This window comes from Xenopus laevis, chromosome 5L (assembly GCF_017654675.1).
Source record: "Xenopus laevis strain J_2021 chromosome 5L, Xenopus_laevis_v10.1, whole genome shotgun sequence".
Classification (NCBI taxonomy): Eukaryota; Metazoa; Chordata; class Amphibia; order Anura; family Pipidae; genus Xenopus; species Xenopus laevis.
Genome location: NC_054379.1, coordinates 133,831,138 through 133,853,941, shown reverse-complemented (window position 1 = coordinate 133,853,941; position 22,804 = coordinate 133,831,138). Strand labels below are relative to the sequence as shown.

Below are 22,804 nucleotides of genomic sequence, written 5' to 3'. Positions count from 1 at the left end.
GATAAATAGCAACAAGAAAAGGCTGTACTGCACACACAGGGAAGAGAAGCATTATAATAATTTAGTATAAACAAACAGAGATTAAGTGACATTTGGTGACAGACACAGTAGGAAGGTGGTCCTGTACTGTAGAGCTTACAATCTAAACATGTACAGTTTTGCGTATATTTTAGTGCTTTGTACTTGCATTGTTAAATGAGCTCACTATTGCGATGTCTCTCCCACTAAGACAGACAGAACAATTGGTGGACTGATCTGAGTCTCATGCATAGTGGTTGAATAGATGGACAGCAGATGGAGGGTGCGGATAGCAGAGGACAAGATGATGACAGTAGGGCTTTATATTATTGCTGCCCAACTGGGCTCTTCAGCAGGTTTTGGCTCAGACACCTCTACGGCAGGTATCCCCAACCTTTTTTTACCTATAAACCACATTCAAATGTAATTAAAAGTTGGAGAGTAACAAGCATGCAAAAAATTCATGGGGGTGCCAGTTATAGGCTGTGATTGGCTATTTTGTAGTCCCTATGTAGAGTGGCAGCCTACAGGAGGCTCTGTTTGGCAGTCCGCCTGGTTTTTATACAACTAAAACTTGCCTCCAAAGCAGAAATTCAAAATGAAGCACCTGCTTTGAGGTCACTAGGATCAACATCCAGTTATTCATGAGCCACTGGTTGGGGACCACTGCTCTACAGCGATGACTAAAGGCAGTCTTGTGCAAGTATTAGCCTAGTGTATAATCTGGCTCTGACTGTATTTATGCAAAAAGGCTTCTAAGAAGGAAAATAAGGATTAACGAACTATGGTAGGTATTAATTTTATAAGTAGTACAGGTATTTATGACTTGGCTGGTCCTTTGCCAATAGACCTGTTTGTTTACTGGTATGCATTTAAATTGCACATTTAATATTTACACTCTCTGGAAAAATATGCCATTAAAATATTTGTAATGTAATTAGTATGTGCAGTATTAAAATGTTAAATGCCATTCATAGATTTCCTTCTCTGTCTGATAAAAGCTTTTTTAATTTTGACTTATGGTCCAGATTAAAAAAATCCAAACAATACGCTAACTAGATACAATATTCTTAGAACTAAAAACAAAAATATTTCTTGCTGGTAAAGATTAATTCTATATTTTTATGCACTTGGTGTGAAGCGAGGAGAAAAACAGGCAGGAAAGTGGTAGAGGCCTTAACAATAGCTGCTGGGTGCCCAGGATGGATTTATATCTGGGGTTACTCAAACCAAATCAGCATGGTTAGTCTGAACAATCTTCTAGCAGAAAATGCATACTACATAGGATCCTGCTGTAATAAATATTCTACGATATCAAAATTGCTATAGGGGGCAACATAAGTTCTTAATTAATGAGTAATTTGAACATATATTGTTAAAACAGGACAGCCTCTGGATATGTTGGTGGCCAGGCCCGGACTGGCAATCTGTGAGTTCTGGCAAATGCCAGAGGGGCTGCTATAAGGTCCTATAGAAAGTCAGTATTTAGTGGGCTGGTGAGGGCTGTTTGGGCCTCTGTGTGGGCTGATTGGGCCTCTGTGTACCTGAAATGCCAGGGCCTATTTTAATTCTCAGTCCGGACCTAGTTGGTGTCCATAAATTTAATTTGCTGTGAAGCCCAATAACATCTAGTTATGCCAGTGTATATCCGCCAGACCCTTCCCTGCTACTTTGTGCTACTTTATCCCTCATGTACAGGATTTGAGAAGCCAGTGCTACTGTACACGTATAGGTGAAAGCAATCACTATATGGTGTACATTATTAACCAGTTAGTCTGACATCTAAAGTGGGAAGTTTTTTGAAAGGCATATCAGGGGTTTGTAAAAAAAGGAATATATCATAAGCAATAAAGTAATTACTGTCAAGGCTTATGCAGGCATACGTGATACAATAGTTATCTTGTTCCTATGGAAGTAAATTAATTTGACTTAGAGAAATGCAGTCAGTGCAGTACATTGTTACCTAGGAGGAAACAAACTGAAGAAAAAGACAAAGAACATATCTGTATATAGAAGGTACTAATGCACTTAAATCAGGGATAAAGGGAAGCTGACACCATTTTAAAAGTATTTGACAAGGAGAGACTACTAATTGTAATGTTTATGCTGGGGATTGGTGAGAATTTCCCATAGCATATAAATGCGAAGAGAAAGTCACCAAAATACATTGTAGGTCAGACCCATGGCTGCACTCTCTCTGGTGAACTCTGCCACATTCTATTGTTGCACAGAAAAACTAATTTACACATTTTCATCTTAGGCCTGAATAAATATGAAAGTCCATCTCTCCATTTCCACTTGTCGCCAGGCCAATACTTCAGTAGTCTAGCCTATACGTAAAGGAAACTGCCATTAGGCCTATCCAGGCACTAGCTATAGAAAATGTTGTTACTCACGCATTATTGTTACATTAGTAGTTGTTTGAAACATTGTTGCTTTTCAGGTTAATAAATACTTTTTATATAATGTTGTTACTGTGTCAACATAATTATATTTACTTATAAGTGCAACATGATGTAGCCAGCATGTAATTTTAGTCTCCTGTATCAAAACTCACCATTACTTGATACGGCAGGAGATCCGTAAAGGCTAGCTGACTGTCAATATCTCCTGTAGAAGAAATACGTAATTAATACTCTAAAACTTCAAATTTACAGAAAGCATGCTAAGTTTAGTTGTTCATTCATCCCTTTAGGATAAACACAATCTAGGCGTCTAATCCAGCGTGCTTCTCTTTGCAATAACATGGTATTCCTATCACCCCCTTTAGGTGGTTTGGTACGATCTCCAATATCTTCCATTATAATTGGCAGACATTATGTTTAGCGGTGGCAAAGTGCCTAGATACTGGAGTATCATTATAAGTGTCTGCTTTAAAATTTCTGATATTTTTATGTTCCTTAATTCTTATATTGACAGAACGAATTGTTTTACCCACGTAAAGTTTCCCACATGGACACTTCAATACATAGACCACGAAGTTAGTGGTGCAGGTGGCGAAGGGCATTAGTTTTATTTCTTTACCTGTTATTGGATGATTTATGTTAGCACCTTTTATGATTGAGTTGCAGCAATTACAGCTCATACAGGGAAAAGTTCCGATCTTAGGTGTGCCCTTGAATATATTGGTTTTGTTATCAGGGCCTGAAGTGGGGCATAGTATATCACGCAAGGTTCTTTTGTAAGCAAAGCGTGGCGGGTTGGAAAAAATTGCTCCATACTTGGGATCAAGTTGAAGTAATGGCCAGTATTTTTTAATTACATTTTCGATATTTTTGCTCCGTCTATCATATTTACTGATAACGGTTAGTCTGTCAGTATCTCTTAATTTCTGCTTAGTACTCAACAGGTCCTGACGGGGTAATTTTTGAACTTCATTGCTGACCTGGGACAGTTTGCCCTTAGGATATCCTCTTTCTAGGAACCTTTTAGTTAGCTCGTTTGCTGCTTCTTTATAGGCAGTGTCAGTGGATGCTATTTTTCTCGCCCTCATGTATTGGCCCTTGGGAATAGCATTCAATGTTTGGGGGTTATGAAAACTCTTTTTATGTAGAAGGTTATTCCTATCCATCTTTTTCCTGTACAAATTTGTACTTAGTACATTGTTTGTTAGTTTTATACTAATATCAAGGAAGTTAATTTCACAATCAGAGACCTCCATTGTAAATTTGACCGTATGGTGTGCTTCATTAGCCATTCTCACCATCTCCTCAAATTTTTCCACAGTTCCTTCCCAAAATATTAGTATATCGTCCACATATCTATGGTATTGTTTTATGTACTGCAAATATGGATCCCTAAGAAACAGCTTTTTTTCGAGTTCGTAAACAAAGAGGTTGGCAAAGGAGGGAGCAACCGCTGAACCCATTGAGGTACCTTGCTTCTGCCAGTAAAAGGAATCCATATGTTTGAAATAATTCTTTTTGAGTACAATCTCAAGACAATCCAGAATAAAGTAAATCTGTGCATGAGGTATAGTGGTTTCGAGTAAAGCCTCCTCTATGCATTTAATTCCCTCATCCTGGAGAATAGAGGTAAAAAGGCTTTGGATATCTATACTGCACAGCAAGGTACCTGGGTTAACATTCAAATTTTGGTTCAATTTATTTAACAGTTCTTTTGTATCTTTTAAACATGTAGGAATATTTGAAACCAGTTTTTGAAGGTGATAGTCTACATATTTTGAAAGGGGTTCAAGTACTGACCCGATGCCGAACACTATTGGTCTACCCGGGGGGGTTTTCAAGGGTCTTGTGAATTTTTGGTAAAACGTATATCATTGGGACCCGCGGAAAATCAGTATTGAGAAATTCTTTAGTTGTCTTATCTATGATCCCATTGGCATATGCGTCAGACACCATTAAATCAATTAGTTTTTTCAATTTCTCAGTGGGGTCTGCATCAATCACAGAATAGTGGCCTGGGGTTTCAAGTTGGCGTTTTATCTCTAAGAGATAATTGTTCTTATCCATCACCACCACCACCCCTCCTTTATCTGCCTTTTTTATTATAATAAATAGAAATAGAGCGGATTTTAGAAGAAGGGGAAGTAATTGCCCTGGACCTTGGAAGCCCGACAAAAAAAGAACCAATAGAGGAATTACTGTTATTGGAAAAAAGGCTCCTGAATTTAAAGTTGCATCGTTCAACATTGACTGAATATGTACGCTCTAATAAAATACCGAGAGGACTAAGAGTTATCAACAAGCCGAATTTATGCACTTTAAACCCTTTGATGAATGTACGCTCGCAAGAAATAAGTAATAAGTGCTCTATCAATTTTATGATACTCACCATCGAATGCTTGAATGCTGACATTAAAGATCTAGCTGCTACAGTCGACAAAGTAAGGGCGGAAGTGACTGGCATACTTGGCGCATTGAGGGCGGAAGCGGCGCTCGCTGAACATAGCGAGATTCTCAGCAAGCTCCAGGAGGAAATCATTGAGCGGAAGATACGCAAGTTCCATCAGGATTGCAGGGACTACGAATCCGGACAGGTGTATACGTGGAGGGAGGAGCGTTACAGGCAGCGTTCAAAGAAGAGGACGAACGGACTGCACGCCTACCCCAGCACCGAGCAACAGGAGACCCGTGACACGCTCAAACCGAAGGAGCAGAGGGAACAGAGGGAGTACTCCCGCAAAGGTGACCGCAGACCCCCGCATCACAGTCAAAAGTATCCTCGCGGTTGTTACACCGCGGAATCTTCCCCCTACACCAACAAGGAAGAAGAAGGACCAGGATCTGACAGGGAGCCGCAGCCTTTTTTAGGAGCGGGCCCAAGCGGCTCGCAAATAAATACGAACAGAAAAAATCCAAGGTACCCTATTGTCAGGGAAGCTTATCCACAGCGGCAGAAAAACAACGGAACAAGCAACAAGAGGTAAATGATTTGGTTATCAACCTTTCCTCTGTGACTTTAACAAAGACTGAGCTTACAGTTTTGAACAAAGGTTTAGGCTTTGTCCCAAGTTATAACACTGAATTTTTTGACTGGGAAGTTGAATTTTTTAAGTTTGTTCGTACAGCAAAACTTAAAATGTGTTTTTCTGAATCTCAGCCATCTGTTAAACCAACAGGTCTAAAGAAAAAAAGACCTTACCTCCCTGATGTAACCTGTAATGCATTGGAGTCGTTTGTACAGGTGGTAACAGAGGAAGTTAAATCAAATTGGTATAAATATCCAGACAATAAACATACAAATTTAACGTATGGGGAAAAAGCAGCATTGTCGGCTCTTAAGAATAATACCGAAATTATAATAAAAAAGGCAGATAAAGGAGGGGCGGTGGTGGTGATGGATAAGAACAATTATCTCTTAGAGATAAAACGCCAACTTGAAACCCCAGGCCACTATTCTGTGATTGATGCAGACCCCACTGAGAAATTGAAAAAACGAATTGATTTAATGGTGTCTGACGCATATGCCAATGGGATCATAGATAAGACAACTAAAGAATTTCTCAATACTGATTTTCCGCGGGTCCCAATGATATACGTTTTACCAAAAATTCACAAGACCTTTGAAAACCCCCCCGGGTAGACCAATAGTGTCCGGCATCGGGTCAGTACTTGAACCCCTTTCAAAATATGTAGACTATCACCTTCAAAAACTGGTTTCAAATATTCCTACATGTTTAAAAGATACAAAAGAACTGTTAAATAAATTGAACCAAAATTTGAATGTTAACCCAGGTACCTTGCTGTGCAGTATAGATATCCAAAGCCTTTTTACCTCTATTCTCCAGGATGAGGGAATTAAATGCATAGAGGAGGCTTTACTCGAAACCACTATACCTCATGCACAGATTTACTTTATTCTGGATTGTCTTGAGATTGTACTCAAAAAGAATTATTTCAAACATATGGATTCCTTTTACTGGCAAGGTACCTCAATGGGTTCAGCGGTTGCTCCCTCCTTTGCCAACCTCTTTGTTTATGAACTCGAAAAAAAGCTGTTTCTTAGGGATCCATATTTGCAGTACATAAAACAATACCATAGATATGTGGACGATATACTAATATTTTGGGAAGGAACTGTGGAAAAATTTGAGGAGATGGTGAGAATGGCTAATGAAGCACACCATACGGTCAAATTTACAATGGAGGTCTCTGATTGTGAAATGAACTTCCTTGATATTAGTATAAAACTAACAAACAATGTACTAAGTACAAATTTGTACAGGAAAAAGATGGATAGGAATAACCTTCTACATAAAAAGAGTTTTCATAACCCCCAAACATTGAATGCTATTCCCAAGGGCCAATACATGAGGGCGAGAAAAATAGCATCCACTGACACTGCCTATAAAGAAGCAGCAAACAAGCTAACTAAAAGGTTCCTAGAAAGAGGATATCCTAAGGGCAAACTGTCCCAGGTCAGCAATGAAGTTCAAAAATTACCCCGTCAGGACCTGTTGAGTACTAAGCAGAAATTAAGAGATACTGACAGACTAACCGTTATCAGTAAATATGATAGACGGAGCAAAAATATCGAAAATGTAATTAAAAAATACTGGCCATTACTTCAACTTGATCCCAAGTATGGAGCAATTTTTTCCAACCCACCACGCTTTGCTTACAAAAGAACCTTGCGTGATATACTATGCCCCACTTCAGGCCCTGATAACAAAACCAATATATTCAAGGGCACACCTAAGATCGGAACTTTTCCCTGTATGAGCTGTAATTGCTGCAACTCAATCATAAAAGGTGCTAACATAAATCATCCAATAACAGGTAAAGAAATAAAACTAATGCCCTTCGCCACCTGCACCACTAACTTCGTGGTCTATGTATTGAAGTGTCCATGTGGGAAACTTTACGTGGGTAAAACAATTCGTTCTGTCAATATAAGAATTAAGGAACATAAAAATATCAGAAATTTTAAAGCAGACACTTATAATGATACTCCAGTATCTAGGCACTTTGCCACCGCTAAACATAATGTCTGCCAATTATAATGGAAGATATTGGAGATCGTACCGAAACCACCTAAAGGGGGTGATAGGAATACCATGTTATTGCAAAGAGAAGCACGCTGGATTAGACGCTTAGATTGTGTTTATCCTAAAGGGATGAATGAACAACTAAACTTAGCATGCTTTCTGTAAATTTGAAGTTTTAGAGTATTAATTACGTATTTCTTCTACAGGAGATATTGACAGTCAGCTAGCCTTTACGGATCTCCTGCCGTATCAAGTAATGGTGAGTTTTGATACAGGAGACTAAAATTACATGCTGGCTACATCATGTTGCACTTATAAGTAAATATAACTATGTTGACACAGTAACAACATTATATAAAAAGTATTTATTAACCTGAAAAGCAACAATGTTTCAAACAACTACTAATGTAACAATAATGCGTGAGTAACAACATTTTCTATAGCTAGTGCCTGGATAGGCCTAACGGCAGTTTCCTTTACGTATAGGCTAAACTACTGAAGTATTGGCCTGGCGACAAGTGGAAATGGAGAGATGGACTTTCTTATTTTGTCTTAAATTTTGTCAAATTTTTAAAAATGTTTTAATATTTCTATTACACGAATATTTCACAAATCGGTGGATTTTAAGCGAATTTTTCATGGACACTGGAAAAATTGTTTGTGTTATGCATACTAATTGATTTAAATGGTTTAATTAATACCAATTCTGACTAACCCACAATGCATCACATTAGGTGAAAGGTCACAAAATGCTTAAATACCCACACCTTGTATGTTCCTGCACACTTGATAAAGGGCCTAGCCCGAAACATGTTGTGTTTTGTACATTCCCAATAAAAGATTTTGCAGTCAAGAATACTGCTGTGGATTTGTCCTGCACTTGGATTTCTACTGATTGACTCTATTGGGGGATCAACACAGGATACCCCGCAGGGTAACCAATCAAGCAAACAAACGGTGAGCTGCAGTCCATCTTTATATGTAATAGACTGAATAAATATGAAGCCAAGTGTATGGACCATGGAATCAGGGCCTCCATCCGGGTGGTACAAAGGTTACTCCAGTCCCATGGCAGATACACAAGTCTTCCATAAAAAAAAACCCAGCTGAAATTCTGGGGCTTTGTGCAAGTTACTTGGATCTTATGTATTGTTCTACTGTACAGTGCTATAAAAATATACATAAATAATAGCTCCTCTAGGAATCACTGGGCCATAAAATTGTACATGTTGTACCCTTGATGTGCCAGGAGCTAACCTTCTGATACACTGTGCTGAAAAGCCGCAATGCAAAAGACAATAACATTTTAGCCTCATAGAGCAATATTATTTTACCTTATTTTAAAAAGCTTGAAAGAGGCAGGATAATTTAAAAAAATATTATAAAATAAAAAAAATGAAGACCAACTGAAAAGCAGCTAAGAATAGGACAATTTAATTTAAAAGTTATCATCTCCTCTAACAGTGTTCCTTTACAAAAAAAAAAAAAAAAATATTGCAGGAGATTTGCATTGTGGGACAAACCCTACCAACTTGCAGTACTATACTGATTCATGGCCAAACCTGAAAGTTTTGTTTTCTTATTTGTGCTCCACATTCCACTGAAGCCTGGGAGTGGGGTAAAACACATGAATGAAACAAAGTCATGCTGCTGCTTTGGTTTCCTACAACTAGCAAAGTAAAAGAGCAATTAAAACTTATACATGGAGGATATGAAAATCACAGCTTACTCAATGGCATCTTTTTTGTTTCCAGTTTTAGCAAGCCAATGACATTGTTAGAATAACTGTTGTCTGCACAACAAAAAGGTCTACATGTAGGACATGTAAAGGCAAAAAAATAAAATCCCATTTTTACTAATGAAAAAGAAACCTATCTCCAATATACTTTAATTAAAAAATTGTGTACCGTTTTTATAAGAAATCTGACTGTATGCAGTGAAATTCTCCCTTCATTTACTACTGTGGATAGGAATTGTCAGACAGTCCCTAACTACTCTGCAGTGAAACAATCATACTTATAAACAGCAAGGGAAGCCCCCGCCTTCCTTCCCAGCCATGCAGAAATCAAGCAGCTTTGTTAGTTTACCTGTAGAGCAGTCGGTGACTATGTAGAGATTTGTTTTGGATTTTTTTTCCTTTACATCCCCTTTACTGTTTCCAACTCCAGCTGCAGGGACAAAGATCATGGAGCCAGATTTAAACAGATAAACTGGGATTCTATTTGGAGGATCATTTTGCTGCAGCCAGTGGTTCTGCAGAGTTGTAGAAAGTCTGTATTAAACAATACAAAAACTACAAAATCCACATTAGATTACATGACAACACAGGAACCAGTGCAGTCTGAATATTCTGATTATTAATCAGTCTTGCTGTATCAGCTTCTGGCAGATATTATTTTACTTGTGCTGTTTTGATAATTTATGATGATCCCTAAGCAGCCCAGACCACACTGAGCATGTGCACAGTCTTGGTCTCGCAAAGATGTATAACACAATTACAAGATGGTGACCTCCTGTAGCCAACTTTGAAAGCATAAATCATTTGTTTGATTAGGATTGTGGTGTAGTAAGTTCATGTTTATGTTTAGTATATAAAATACAGCATTTCTAGCCTTATTCTATTTTAGACTTTCCCTTTAATGAGCTTCCCATATTCCTATAGCCTACAACTGCACTGGCCCATGCCCTCATCTAAAGATTCCTCTAAAGACAGTTCTGGCCCCACAGGCACAAATATTAAGGTGGTGTGTAGTGAGACAGGGCAAACATTCTGTCCTGCATGAGGGTTGAGGAATATTGGGTTACAGAACTAAGAAACTTGGCAATTGCCAATATGGAAGTTTGAAGAGAGACTGCTTGAATAACACTATTACAGACTAGTGTACTCTCACACCATCAGCACATGAAATTGAGGTAACACATTTAGAGATAATTAGTAAGTTTAACTTCAAACACTTAACCCAGTTAACTGTGCTCTAAATTGGTGGCATTGTGTAAACAAGGTGGGCCCATGTCCATAAGTCCCTGTTGCTGAAGTATATTACTATAGTAATGGTGCATATGTGTGATGCCCTGCTGCTTCCTACCTATAAATCAGTGATCTCCAACCAGTGACTCGTGACTGTTTGGGGGATCACTTGGGGATTCTATTAATTCAATATAAGTAAGTTTATGCTATCTAAAGCAGGCAGTAGGACACTTCAGTTGTCATTATCTCCCAGTGTACCTTATTGGTAAAACTGAAATTATTTTTTAATATGTCAGCATTACAGCTACAGACAGAACCAGAGAGTTGCATCTGCTCACTGTGGGGACCCACAATAATTTTGCTTCCTCTGTTTCAGCTCTTCCATTGTTCAGTGTAAATCTGACCTTACATGGGCCAATATAAGCTGCTGACTTGGCCCCTACAGAACAAGTCAGTAGATTGTTAGCGGATAAGTGGACAGCCTGCCCAAGTGATATCTGGCTAGAGATTGGCTATATATCTTTATGGTAGGTTTAAAAGTCCAGTCAGGAGAGGGCCACCTTGGGCTGTTAATGTACTCTCCTCCGGACAGGTCCACAGCCAGCATGGTTCACTTAAACAGACAAAAATCGTGTTTGTTGACTGTACCAATGTGGATCTTTTCATGCATCATGGTGTGATATAAAGCAAACCTGCCAAAGGGGCTCAATAAAAGATACTGTGTAATCAGGGGAGTAACTACAGAAGAAGCAGTCCCTGCGCTGCAAGGGGCCCATGAGGTATAGGAGGCACCATGAGGTCTTAATTAATGAGTAATTTCAACATAAATTGGTAAAACAGGACAGCCTCTGGATATGTTGGGGCCCCTAAAATAAATTTTTGTGGGACCCAAAAACATCTAGTTATGCGCTTTTAAACCCTATAGAAGAGTAGTTGGCTTTATGGAGACAAGGCACTTTAGCAACTGTGCTCCACCACTCAGTACACCTATGGGATTGGTACCAACAGCAATGGAAATCAATTCTGAACACAAATTTTGGTGCCCTGGTTACAGGTCCACAATGCAAAATAAGATGGACTTGTTTTGGCATATGGCGTGATATATAAAACACCACAGCATATGCTTGTTGTTACATACTGTAAGCATTATAACTGGGGCAAGCTATTTGACAGTTGGTAAAGGATCACAGTCAAGATTATCCTGCAGGATGGCATTATACATAGTTTTATAAAGGACTGATCATGCCAAACAAATTGTATTACTATTCCAGATCCACACACTCACTCCATGGTGATGCTCACAATACTGTATAAATGAACATCACTTTGTTTGGCACCACACCCTTAGGAAATTGTAACAAACAGTACCTCCAAGCTCCACGGGCTGCTGACATGACAACATTCCCATTCTTAAGTGTAGTATAATTTAGACAGCAGAAGTCTAAATCAATATGCAATTGGTTTCATTTTTTTTAAAATTATTTATATTTTTTAAATTGATGTAATGGTTAGGCTTAGAAATAAATGCTGTCTGTTTGCTGTGGCTTAATTACCCTAGCAGCCAGGTAGCAAGTTGGTATTGCAAATGAATAATAGACAGCCTGACTTAAAAAAATAAAAATAAAGACATATTTATACACACACACACACACATATATATATATATATATATATATATATATATATATATATTATATATATATATATATTATATATATTCAGCAAGGAAGATACGCACTCTCAGGTCTTAAGTAAAAAAGTTTTATTTTATTATTACATATGAGACTGACGTTTCAACCTCCTCCGAGGCCTTTCTCAAAAAGACTTTTTGAGAAAGGCTTCGGAGGAGGCCGAAACGTCAGTCTCGTTTGTAATAATAAAACTTTTTACTTAAGACCTGAGCTACCTCATGGACTATATATATATATATATATATATATATATATAGCTTTTGATCACACTCCTAGTAAAGTTTCACTGATTGGGATGTATAATGCTAATATAGGACAAGATAAAAATTTTAAAAGAAGCCAATTGAAAAATACATCCATTGTGATGCCTTGTCCATGGTCAATTTTCTTACAGGGTTGGGCACCACATGTTACTGAACTACTACACACAGAATCCAAACAGCCTTTGGCAGTCAGTGGAATATGGGTAACTTTAGGTATAATATGACACATAAAATTTGACTGGCTATTTGGCATTAAACAAAAATGCATACTTAATGGTTCTAACAGGTTAATTGTCCTTCAATAAAATGAACCATAATGCATAAGGAGCAAATCCTGTACTGCTTAAGCAGGTGCTATATAAATTATAAAAATATTAGCTACAGAAGTGTAGTCTGCGGCATTCATCTTAATTAGTGACCAATTAATTAACCAGTATGTGTGTCTAGTTTAAAGGGTGAGGCGGCACTCACAATAAAAGCCCAATTAAAAGGGTAAGTCCCTGGCCATAAATTTACATCTACAATGGGTACTACGGTCTGAATTCTGATTCTGCCAAACAAAATCTACTAAATTTAGAAGTGAGAGTCTAGGTGGATTATTCACCTTAATTAAAGAGCTTTGCAAAGGATTTTTTATTTTACCTGTTTGGGTGCTCCATTTGCATATGATCCATTGCTGTGGATGGTGTTGCCATTTTGCTGGGGAATTCCGTTGCCCCCTGTGGTCTTGCCCCTTCCTCTTTGATTGGTCTCTAAATGATAATTCCCTGGAGAAATCCCATTATCCTCACCCTTTGGCTGCAGGGTCAGCCCACAGTACCTCTGGAATTGGGCCACCAGCTGTGGGTCCTGCAGACCTTTCAGCAGCTGGGCCATATTCTGTTTGACTAAACCCAGGGGAGAGGCACAACGAACAGTCCTGCCTTTCTTGCACTTTGATCCGCACTCAGGTTGCACAGAGGAGAGAACGTGGGAAAGAGTTTTACAAGGCGGTCCTAGTGCCAGCGCACACCTTACTCATCCTTTACCTTTTCCTGCAGGTTGGGAAAACACATTTCCTCACCATTGCATTCACCTGACAAGTATGTAGATGAGCTGAGACAGGTCCAACCAGTTTCTTTCTACTAGCAATCTATCATGCACAGAACCAGACCGACTTTGTAACTTGTGTATTAGCAGGGTAATAAATAGATTCAATAAACTATAAACTATGTGACTGTGGAAGCTCAGGGCACTGCTTCAGTGTGCATTTGCATTGAAACAGTCCAGGGTAGAAATGAACTCTACATAAGACACCAACAGTATGTGCACCTTCTACATTATTTCTCTGTTTTGCTGGGAGGCTTTATTGCAGTCGAAGAGAACTTCAGCCAGCTCAAGCAATATGACAGCTCTTGCTAATCTGAAATATTAACATGCAAATACGATATATTCTCCATATTCAATTAGCTGTCCCACATAAACATACACTTCAATGTACACTATACAGCGAAAAGTACATTTTATATACCCTGATTGTAAGTTTTCCCACATTTTACACAGTTTTCCTGTAGTCCCGCCAAGTTATAATTCACCATGTTTTCTGGTCTCCTGAAAAACCTAAAATCGGGGTTGTACTGTATTACTAAAAGCATTCAAACATACTATGTGGCCACAAGTATTTGGAAACCCCCCTTCTAAAATCCCATTACCAAGTTCTAAAATATCTTTGGAAGTAGTGTAACCAAGAAGTGAAGCAACACTAAAGCTAGGTGAAGGGGGAATGATGGTTTGGGGCCACTTTCCATGGCTTGGGCTAAGGTCCCGGGTTTTGGTGAACGCAAATCTTAAAGGGATACTGTCATAGGAAAATATTTTTTGAAAATGCATCAGTTAAAAGTGCTACTCCAGCAGAATTCTACACTGAAATCCGTTTCTCAAAAGAACAAACAGATTTTTTTTATATTTTATTTTGAAATCTGGCATGGGGCTAGTCATATTGTCAGTTTCCCAGCTGCCCCCAGTCATGTGACTTGTGCTCTGATAAACTTCAGTCACTCTTTACTGCTGCTATGACCCCCTCCCTTTCCCCCCCCAGCAGCTATCAGCAGAACAATGAAAAGGTTCCCAGATAGCAGCTCCCTAACACAAGATAACAGCTGCCTCGTAGATCTAAGAACAACACTCAATAGTAAAATCCAGGTCCCACTGCGACACATTCAGTTACATTGAGTAGGAGAAACAACAGTCTGCCAAAAAGCAGTTCCAGCCTAAAGTGCTGGCTTTTTCTGAAAACACATGACCAGGCAAATAACCTGAGATGGTTGCCTACACACCAATATTACAACTTGAAAAAAAATACACTTGCTGGTTCAGGAATGAAATTTTACATGGTAGTGTGAATTATGTGCAGTGTAAACAATGTAATTTAGAAATAAAAATGACATCATAAAATTCATGACAGAATCCCTTTAAAGCTACAATGTACAATGACAGCTCTGCTTCCTGCTTTGCGGCAACTATTTTGGGAAGGCTCTTTCCTGTTTTAGCAGAAAAATGCCCCCCATGCACAAGGCAAGGTCCATACAAAATGGGTTTACAGAGTGAGATGGCACTGGAAGAACTTGACTGGCCTGCACAAAGCCCTGACTTCAAACAAACAGAACGACTCTGGGATGTATTGGAACAGCAACTGCAAGACAAGCCTCACTATTAACATTAGTGCACAACCCCACTGACACTCTTGGGGCTGAATTGAAGCAAATCCCATCCAACAATTTTGTGACTAACAGTCAGTGCTATTTGTGGGAGAAGCTGCAAGTCTCTGCACTCTGAAACAGGCATTATTCAAGAGCTCCACACAGTGCGTGATGGGCAAAAAAATGGCCAGTTACTTTATGATGCATTATAAATGACCCCTAAGGGTTAGGTCACTATGCAGGAAGTGCATAGAAAGTGCAGACAGTCATGCCCTTTGACACTCTGACCTTAAAGGAATTGTTCAGTATAAAAAAAAACTGGGTAAATAGATGGCTGTGCACATTAAAAAATGTTTTCAATATCGTTAGTTACGTAAAAATTTAATGTATAAAGGCTGGAGTGACTGGATGTGTAACATAATAGCCAGAACACTACTTCTTGCTTTGCAGCTCTCTTGGTTTCCACTGATTGGTTACCAGGCAGTAACCAATCAGTGACTTGAGGGGGGGCACATGGGCCATAACTGTTTTGTTTGAATCTGAGCTGAATGCTGAGGATCATTTGCAAACTCACTGAATAGCATGTAGCGCTCTTGAAGTCGATGACTAACTCAGAGTTAGAGAGCTGAAAAGCAGGAAGTTGTGTCATGTTCTTTTATGTCATCCAGTCACTCCAACCTTTATATATGACATTTTTGGCTAACTAACTATATTAGAAACATTTTATATTTTGTACATAGCATGCATAATGTGATAATATTTAAATAACAATTAAAAGTTTTTGGTGCCCTTTGTTTTTATGGGGTTTTTCTTATGAATGGCTAGGGATGCACTAAATCCACTTTTTTGGGGGGGATTTGGTCGAATCACAAATCTTTCATGAAGGATTCATCTGAATTCTAAACAGAAACTTGGATTTGCATATATTTGCATATTGAAATAAGGGAGAAAATAAACTTGTGTGATTTCCTTATGTGTCATAAAGTCATATGATATTCAGGGCATGTATTTGCTTCAGCCAGCACTTGGAGTTGGCCGAATCCTGCTGAAAAAGGCTAGGATTCAGCCAAATCCCAAACCACATACAGGATTGGTGCATTCCTAAATATAAGGCATTTTCACTGGGTTATATACAGTAGCTATGATGGACATAGCTGGACCAAGAGATAAGGAAACCCAAAGCAGTCCAAGATCAATCTCTGCCCCCCAGTGCCCACATACACCCCCTTCACCCTCGCTTGGCACACCCAGTCGCTGCCAAACCCACTATTCTCAATTTTACAAGCAGAGGGCAAACACAAATGTACAATTTTTAAAAAATCAATCCCCATTTAGTTGCGCCCAATCACCTGACTACCCTGCCAAACCCTAGTCCCAGCCCTGATGATTGGTATGGATACATACTTGCCAGCTAAAACAAAATTTCAAAGCGGATCATAGGATGAAATGATTTGGCGCCCATTTTTTTTATAAGTAGGAGCTGCCATACCTGTAAAACTTGATCTATACATTATAGTAAACGGTGTCCTCTAGTGGACAAATTTTGATTAAAATCAGATTTCCTAAGGAACCACTCTCAAACACTGCACCTCTCATATTACTGGAATGCATTTATTTTATTCCACTAGAAAAGTTATACAGAATATTTGTTTCAAACGAAAGCTGGTTTTCTCTACAAACACGGGAAGGTACTTTTACTTGTACCGATTAATAAAACGGCAGAAACTGAGAAATCCAATAATTTACATGTGCATGTAGACCTGCCTTCCCCGGCCTCTGTTTAATAAGAAAAAAAAATCTTATCTATTGATCAAGGTATGGCAATGTTCACATTCATGTCAGTGAGCACCCAGTTGCATTTAACTTTGGTTGTCTTGTTAACAGATCAATAGTATGTTTCCATAATATGAAGGAAGTTCTTGCTGGGTGTGTATTTGTTGCTGTCAGTTGACGATATGTAAATGTGCACTTTGCACTGCTTACACAAATCAATGATACCACTTTGCGTCACTCAGATAAGAACACAATGATTTAAACAAAATGGCATTCAGAGCAATGTGGCTCTACCTGCCTCTTGTGCTCTACCCATAGAGAATGCATTGCCTGGTATCTGTTATGTTATTGCAGGAAAAAGGAATTAATGAGGGTGTGACATTATAGTGTACAGGCCAGAGGCTATGAGGGTGTGCCTGGCTCATTGCAGAGTGAATATGCTGACAGTGACTGTGCAAAGGAACTCTGCGAGCTACAGAGGGTTTGGGAGAGACCCATTCATAACAAATAAGCAGAAAAAAATCAAGTACAATTAATTTTAATGGGTAGAAAATGATACAGCTTGTCTGGCGAGGTCAACATATGAGTGTATGTTTCCCAGATATGCCCAACTTGAGGTGGGAGATGTAGGTCTGATCTGATCGTTTATCCCTTGGGCTATACAATTGGATCATAATAACCCATCATTCTGATGCAAGCCATCAGGGTATGAACCACAATCAATGAGCCAACGTGGCCTTTGCCCTAACAGAATTTTGAAACCTGGCCGATCATTATCATTATCTGACAGTTAAGTTCCAGATATTGGTAGGACAGGCCCATTAATGGGTCCCATACATGGGCCAATAAGCTTCAGCTTTTATCAGCCTGTGTATGAGTTATCAACCTTTATGTTGATATTATTAATTGATGAGATCCTGATTGTGCCATTTATTCTACAGTACATTCATATTATTTTTATAGGGGTGCAAAACATAAAGGTGGGCCCAATGCAAACAATTATTTAGTCTGCCCACAAAGTCAGAAAATGCAATAATTGTCAAATAAATAATGGTTTATTAATTATATAAATAATAACATGGCCCCACAGATTCTGTACCCCAGTGAATCTGCACTGCACCCCTCTGTAATGGTCAGATCACTCACCTGGTAGACTCTTGAATACAGTTCTAGTTTCTCACTTTTTGCAGTTTGCAATTTAGTTCCACCTCATGCATGGGTCATTGATAAACTTTTTTTTTTCCATTTTGGCCAATCAAGGTCTATTATTAGAATTTGAATAGCCAACGCTCTTCTCAGAGAACCCAGGATAGGATTATATGAGACCAGTAAACCCCCGATTCTCTAAAGAATCGTTAATGAAAGAATGGTAACAACAGTGAGGCAGCAAAATGCGATGGGTGCTGATTCACTCGGCATCCCCAGGCAGCAACTGGCGACGCTAATTTGTGGGGATGTAGAGTGAATCTGTGCCTATTGCTTGTTATTACCTATCTGCTATTAGAATTCTTAAATTTTGAGTTTATTGGTAGTAAAGTGTTACTGAAAAATTTCTTTATAAACAACATTTTTTGTGAAAATGTTCTCCTGTCCTTGAATGAGTTCTCCCTGGTGAGGTGTACTTAAAATCTTGACTTTAACATCAGATGAACGCTGCACTCTTGAAAATGCAACATAAAGTTGACCATGACCAAACACAGGCTCAGATAGGTAAATGCCGACTTTATCCAATGTTTGTCCTTGTGATTTGTTGATTGTCATGGCAAATGCAGCCTTAATGGGGAATTGTCGTCGTTTAAGTTTAAAAGGTAATTCCTGGTCAGAACTGGTAAGGTCAATTCTGGGAATCAAAACAGTATCACCGCTATGGGATCCTGTAAGCACTTCTGCCTTGATAACATTTTGTCTCATGCTCTTCACAACCAACCGTGTACCGTTACATAAACCTTGCTTAGTGTTAGGGTAGGGGCACACGGCGCGATTTCGCCGCGATTCTGCGCTGGGCGAGTTGTCGCTGCGTTTTTTAAGCCGAAATAGCTTTGCTAACTTTGGCGCTGGCGTCAATGCAAATCGCGGCGAAATCGCTGCGCTAATTCACACGCGGCGATTCTTTTTCTACTGTCGCCCGGAAACGCTCAGCGAGGCAACTTCGGACGACAATAGAAAACGAATCGCCGCGTGTGAATTAGCGCAGCGATTTTGCCGCGATTTGCATTGACGCCAGCGCCAAAGTTAGCAAAGCTATTTCGGCTTAAAAAACGCAGCGACAACTCGCTTAGCGCAGAATCGCGGCGAAATCGCGCCGTGTGCCCCTACCCTTAAGGTTTCTTAACAGCATGACTATTGTTCCTACTTTGAGTATAAGATTGTGTTGTGGTAATCCAGCATTGTTGATAGTGTTTAAATATTCTAATGGGAAGTTAAGTTTCTCACTTTCGTCTTCAGAATCAATACAGTCAGTACTCAGAAAGACACAGCTTTGTCCAGGAAGTAATGCAATCACTTGGTTGTTTATCATGTCAACATCAATATTTTTTGGAGATAATATAGCCCGTTTTGCTAAAAATGGCCACCCACGCAGGTACGCAACCGGTTCCCCTCCTAGAGTGACGCTAGCGCCGCCATTAGACAAACTTGCAAAGGAGTAGCAAGATGGCCGACGCTTATACAGACTTTAGTGGGCGGATGACAAACTCGCAGAGGAGTAGCAAGATGGCCGACGCTTATACAGACTTTAGTGGGCGGATTTGGCAGTGGGCGGATGACAAAGTCGCAGAGGAGTAGCAAGATGGCCGACGCTTATACAGACTTTCGTGCAGGTACGCAACCGGTTCCCCTCCTAGAGTGACGCTAGCGCCGCCATTAGACAAACTTGCAAAGGAGTAGCAAGATGGCCGATGCTTATACAGACTTTAGTGGGCGGATGACAAACGCGCAGAGGAGTAGCAAGATGGCCGACGCTTATACAGACTTTAGTGGGCGGATTTGGCAGTGGGCGGATGACAAAGTCGCAGAGGAGTAGCAAGATGGCCGACGCTTATACAGACTTTCGTGCAGGTACGCAACCGGTTCCCCTAGTGTGACGGTGAGCGCATCTGCCTCCCTAGATCCTAACCTTCCAGCGGTCGCCGCCTGAGTGAGCAGGAAAGAAGAGGCGGCGGGAGGCAGAAGGAGACGGTGAGCGCATCTGCCTCCCTAGATCCTAACCTTCCAGCGCATCTGCCTCCCCGATCCTAACCTGTTCTGATCCTAACCTTCCAGCACATCTGCTAATCGAAGGCCGCATCTATGTCTTTCGGCTGAAGTTGCGCGCGCATCTCATAGATCCTAACCGAAGTTGCGTGCGCATCTGCCTCCCCTCCACTCGGGACATAGATAGGCCTTCGGTTAGTATATAGGATATGCAATTTCTATTCAGAGACTATGGACATGGTGTTATAGGATTTTTTAATTTCATCTTGGCATCTCTGCCCATATCTACCCCAATACTAACATATCTCCAGCTGCCCAGGAATCACTTTTTGCTGTTTAAGCATTCTAATCCCAACCATAATACTGATTAGGGATGCACCGAATCCAGGATTCGGTTGGGGATTTGGCCGAACCGAAGCCGAATCCTAATTTGAATATGCAAATAAGGGGTGGGAGGAAAATCACATGACTTTTTGTCACAAAACAAGGAAGTAAAAAATGTTTTCCCCTTCCCACCCCTCAGTATTCAGCCGAATCTTTCGCGAAGGATTCGGGGGTTCGGCCGATTCCGAAATAGTGGATTCGGTGCATCCCTAATACTGATCCTCTGCACCCCCTAATTTTCTATAGAAACTGACAAAAAATATAATTACACACACAAAGAAAGTTTGCCGGTAAGAATTCTAACCAAAATATTTATCATAAATGCAAGAGAAATCACAGACGAGAAAGCTGATTTTCAGCGCTCCAAACATCTTGCTGTGATCTTACATATTGGCATTTTTGCTTTAGTATATTACACTGTAATCATACATGCTGGTAAGGGACATACTTGTTTGATGCAAGGAAAATGTATTTATTGCTTCCAACTCCAAGCTGCAGGAACATGTAGCCAGAATTACACAACTCTGGTTGGCGTCTCACTGGAGGATTCTTATGCATGTGAATGCTGCTGCTGGCTGTGGAAAAATGAGGAAAAGTTCATTGTACAATATTGCTTTAACACTAATGTTGCTGGATACAGCATGCCTTATCCTTGATGTTACATTGTTCTGGGATTTGTAGGCCACCAAGCAGTACAGTAACAGTAACATGTGGCTAAATGGTAAATCACAGTGTTTAGATCCCCATTAACTGCTTGGAGGTACCCCAGGCCTGCACAATGAATTATCTGATAGAATACTGGATTTGCCCTTGATTATATTATTATAAAACTCAACTGAATAGACATAAACAACTAAATGAGCAGCAAATACAACACTTAAAAGGAAATATTATTTCAGGATTTAAAAAAAAAAATTGGATGTATGAGTTGTAATAAAATGTATACACTGTATATGTGTACACACTACCATTTGTCTAGTAATGTGGAATTCTAGAATTATTTTATAACAAAGAATTCTCTATCTGTACTAGAAACTCCTAACAGAACTGACACAGCTAAAATGATGGTACCAACCCCTTCATGGATCTTGCAAGTTGTGAATTACGCTTCTACAGAGCTAAACCCAGGAGCATTAAGAGTTGAGGTGCTGACTGATTTCAATACGTTTATAAAAGATACCTGGTTATTAAGTTTTGGATACCCTAAACTTATTTTTCTTTGGGGTTTACCTATAGTTATGGCAATGGTTAACAAATGTGGTTACTAATTGTGTTATTCCAAGTGAAGCACATTTATTACAATATACCAGATTAATATACAATGGATTCAAGAAAATATTTGGATATTTCACCTTTTCAAGAACCATATGCAAGTTACACTTTGCAGAAAATTGGTGCACACTAATAGTTATACAAAGCTACTATGCAGTGTAAACCAGTGTATCAGGACAAAGGTCTGTGGTTCAAATTGAAGCGTTGATCTCTCTTTAATAAATATGTTTGCATATGTATGGAGTGCTATGCCCATCATACTGGTGTGGTGTTGCTTCTGCACTAGCACTTGGGCAAGGTTTGGAGAGTCACTTCCATGCTATGGTGGGTACTATTACAAGTATATATATGTGTATAACTTTTTTACATAACAAGTGAAAAGACATGGTTAGCCCTTCATTGGAGAGCGTATGGGGCTGGAGGTCACGGGCACATCTGTTCTGATGCTGCCTGAGGCCACACCCCTAACCCCCAGATTCCCTGGTGTAGAGAACAGTTAAAAACATATATTTGCCTCTAAAAACTGTGGCAGCTGGTAAAGTGCCACCAAGGCAGGGCTCTAACCTTTCCTCGTGGTTTAAATGTTATATCAATTGCTGGCACAGTTGAGTTTATTTGTAAAAGGTGTGGTTACAATTACTTTATTGTGCTCAGAACTACTGTATTATCCAGTATTTTATTGACATTTTCCTTAATTTTATGGTGAATGAGATAATGATGGTGAATCATTATGTTATTAGAAACGTACTATTTATTGGTCATGTACAGTAGATACTTCAAGGAGCTGCATAGTGTATTCCATGTAGTTGGGGAGCTTATCTCATATTGTGACCACCTGTGTATCAACCTTTGGGGGGGGCATAAAACTCCCTTTGATTAGGGTTGTGTTTTCTTTATACAAACATGCCTGATTCCACAGACTGAAAGGAAACCATGATAGTTTCTCTCTATTTGCATGGACCATTTCCTTCCCCACTTAGTGTAATGCAACCCCTACTTTACCTTATTCCAATTTTACATGATCGATTCTGCAACTTGAAGTCCCTCTGATTTCTAGAGAATGTGCAACACCCCATCATAGTTTACTTTCAAACCACGACAGTTCAAATAGCGTT

At 39.5% G+C, this 22,804-nt stretch overlaps 1 protein-coding gene across 1 annotated transcript in view; it reads right to left on the bottom strand.

Moving 5' to 3' along the window:
* sgpp2.L (sphingosine-1-phosphate phosphatase 2 L homeolog) overlaps positions 1-13,435 on the bottom strand; it is a 31,920-nt gene extending 18,485 nt beyond the window's left edge. Inside the window, 1 exon segment of the mRNA NM_001097668.1 lies at positions 13,033-13,435. Coding sequence (NP_001091137.1) covers positions 13,033-13,266 — 234 coding nt within the window. The 5' untranslated portion in view covers positions 13,267-13,435.
* Positions 13,436-22,804: the final 9,369 nt, after the last annotated feature.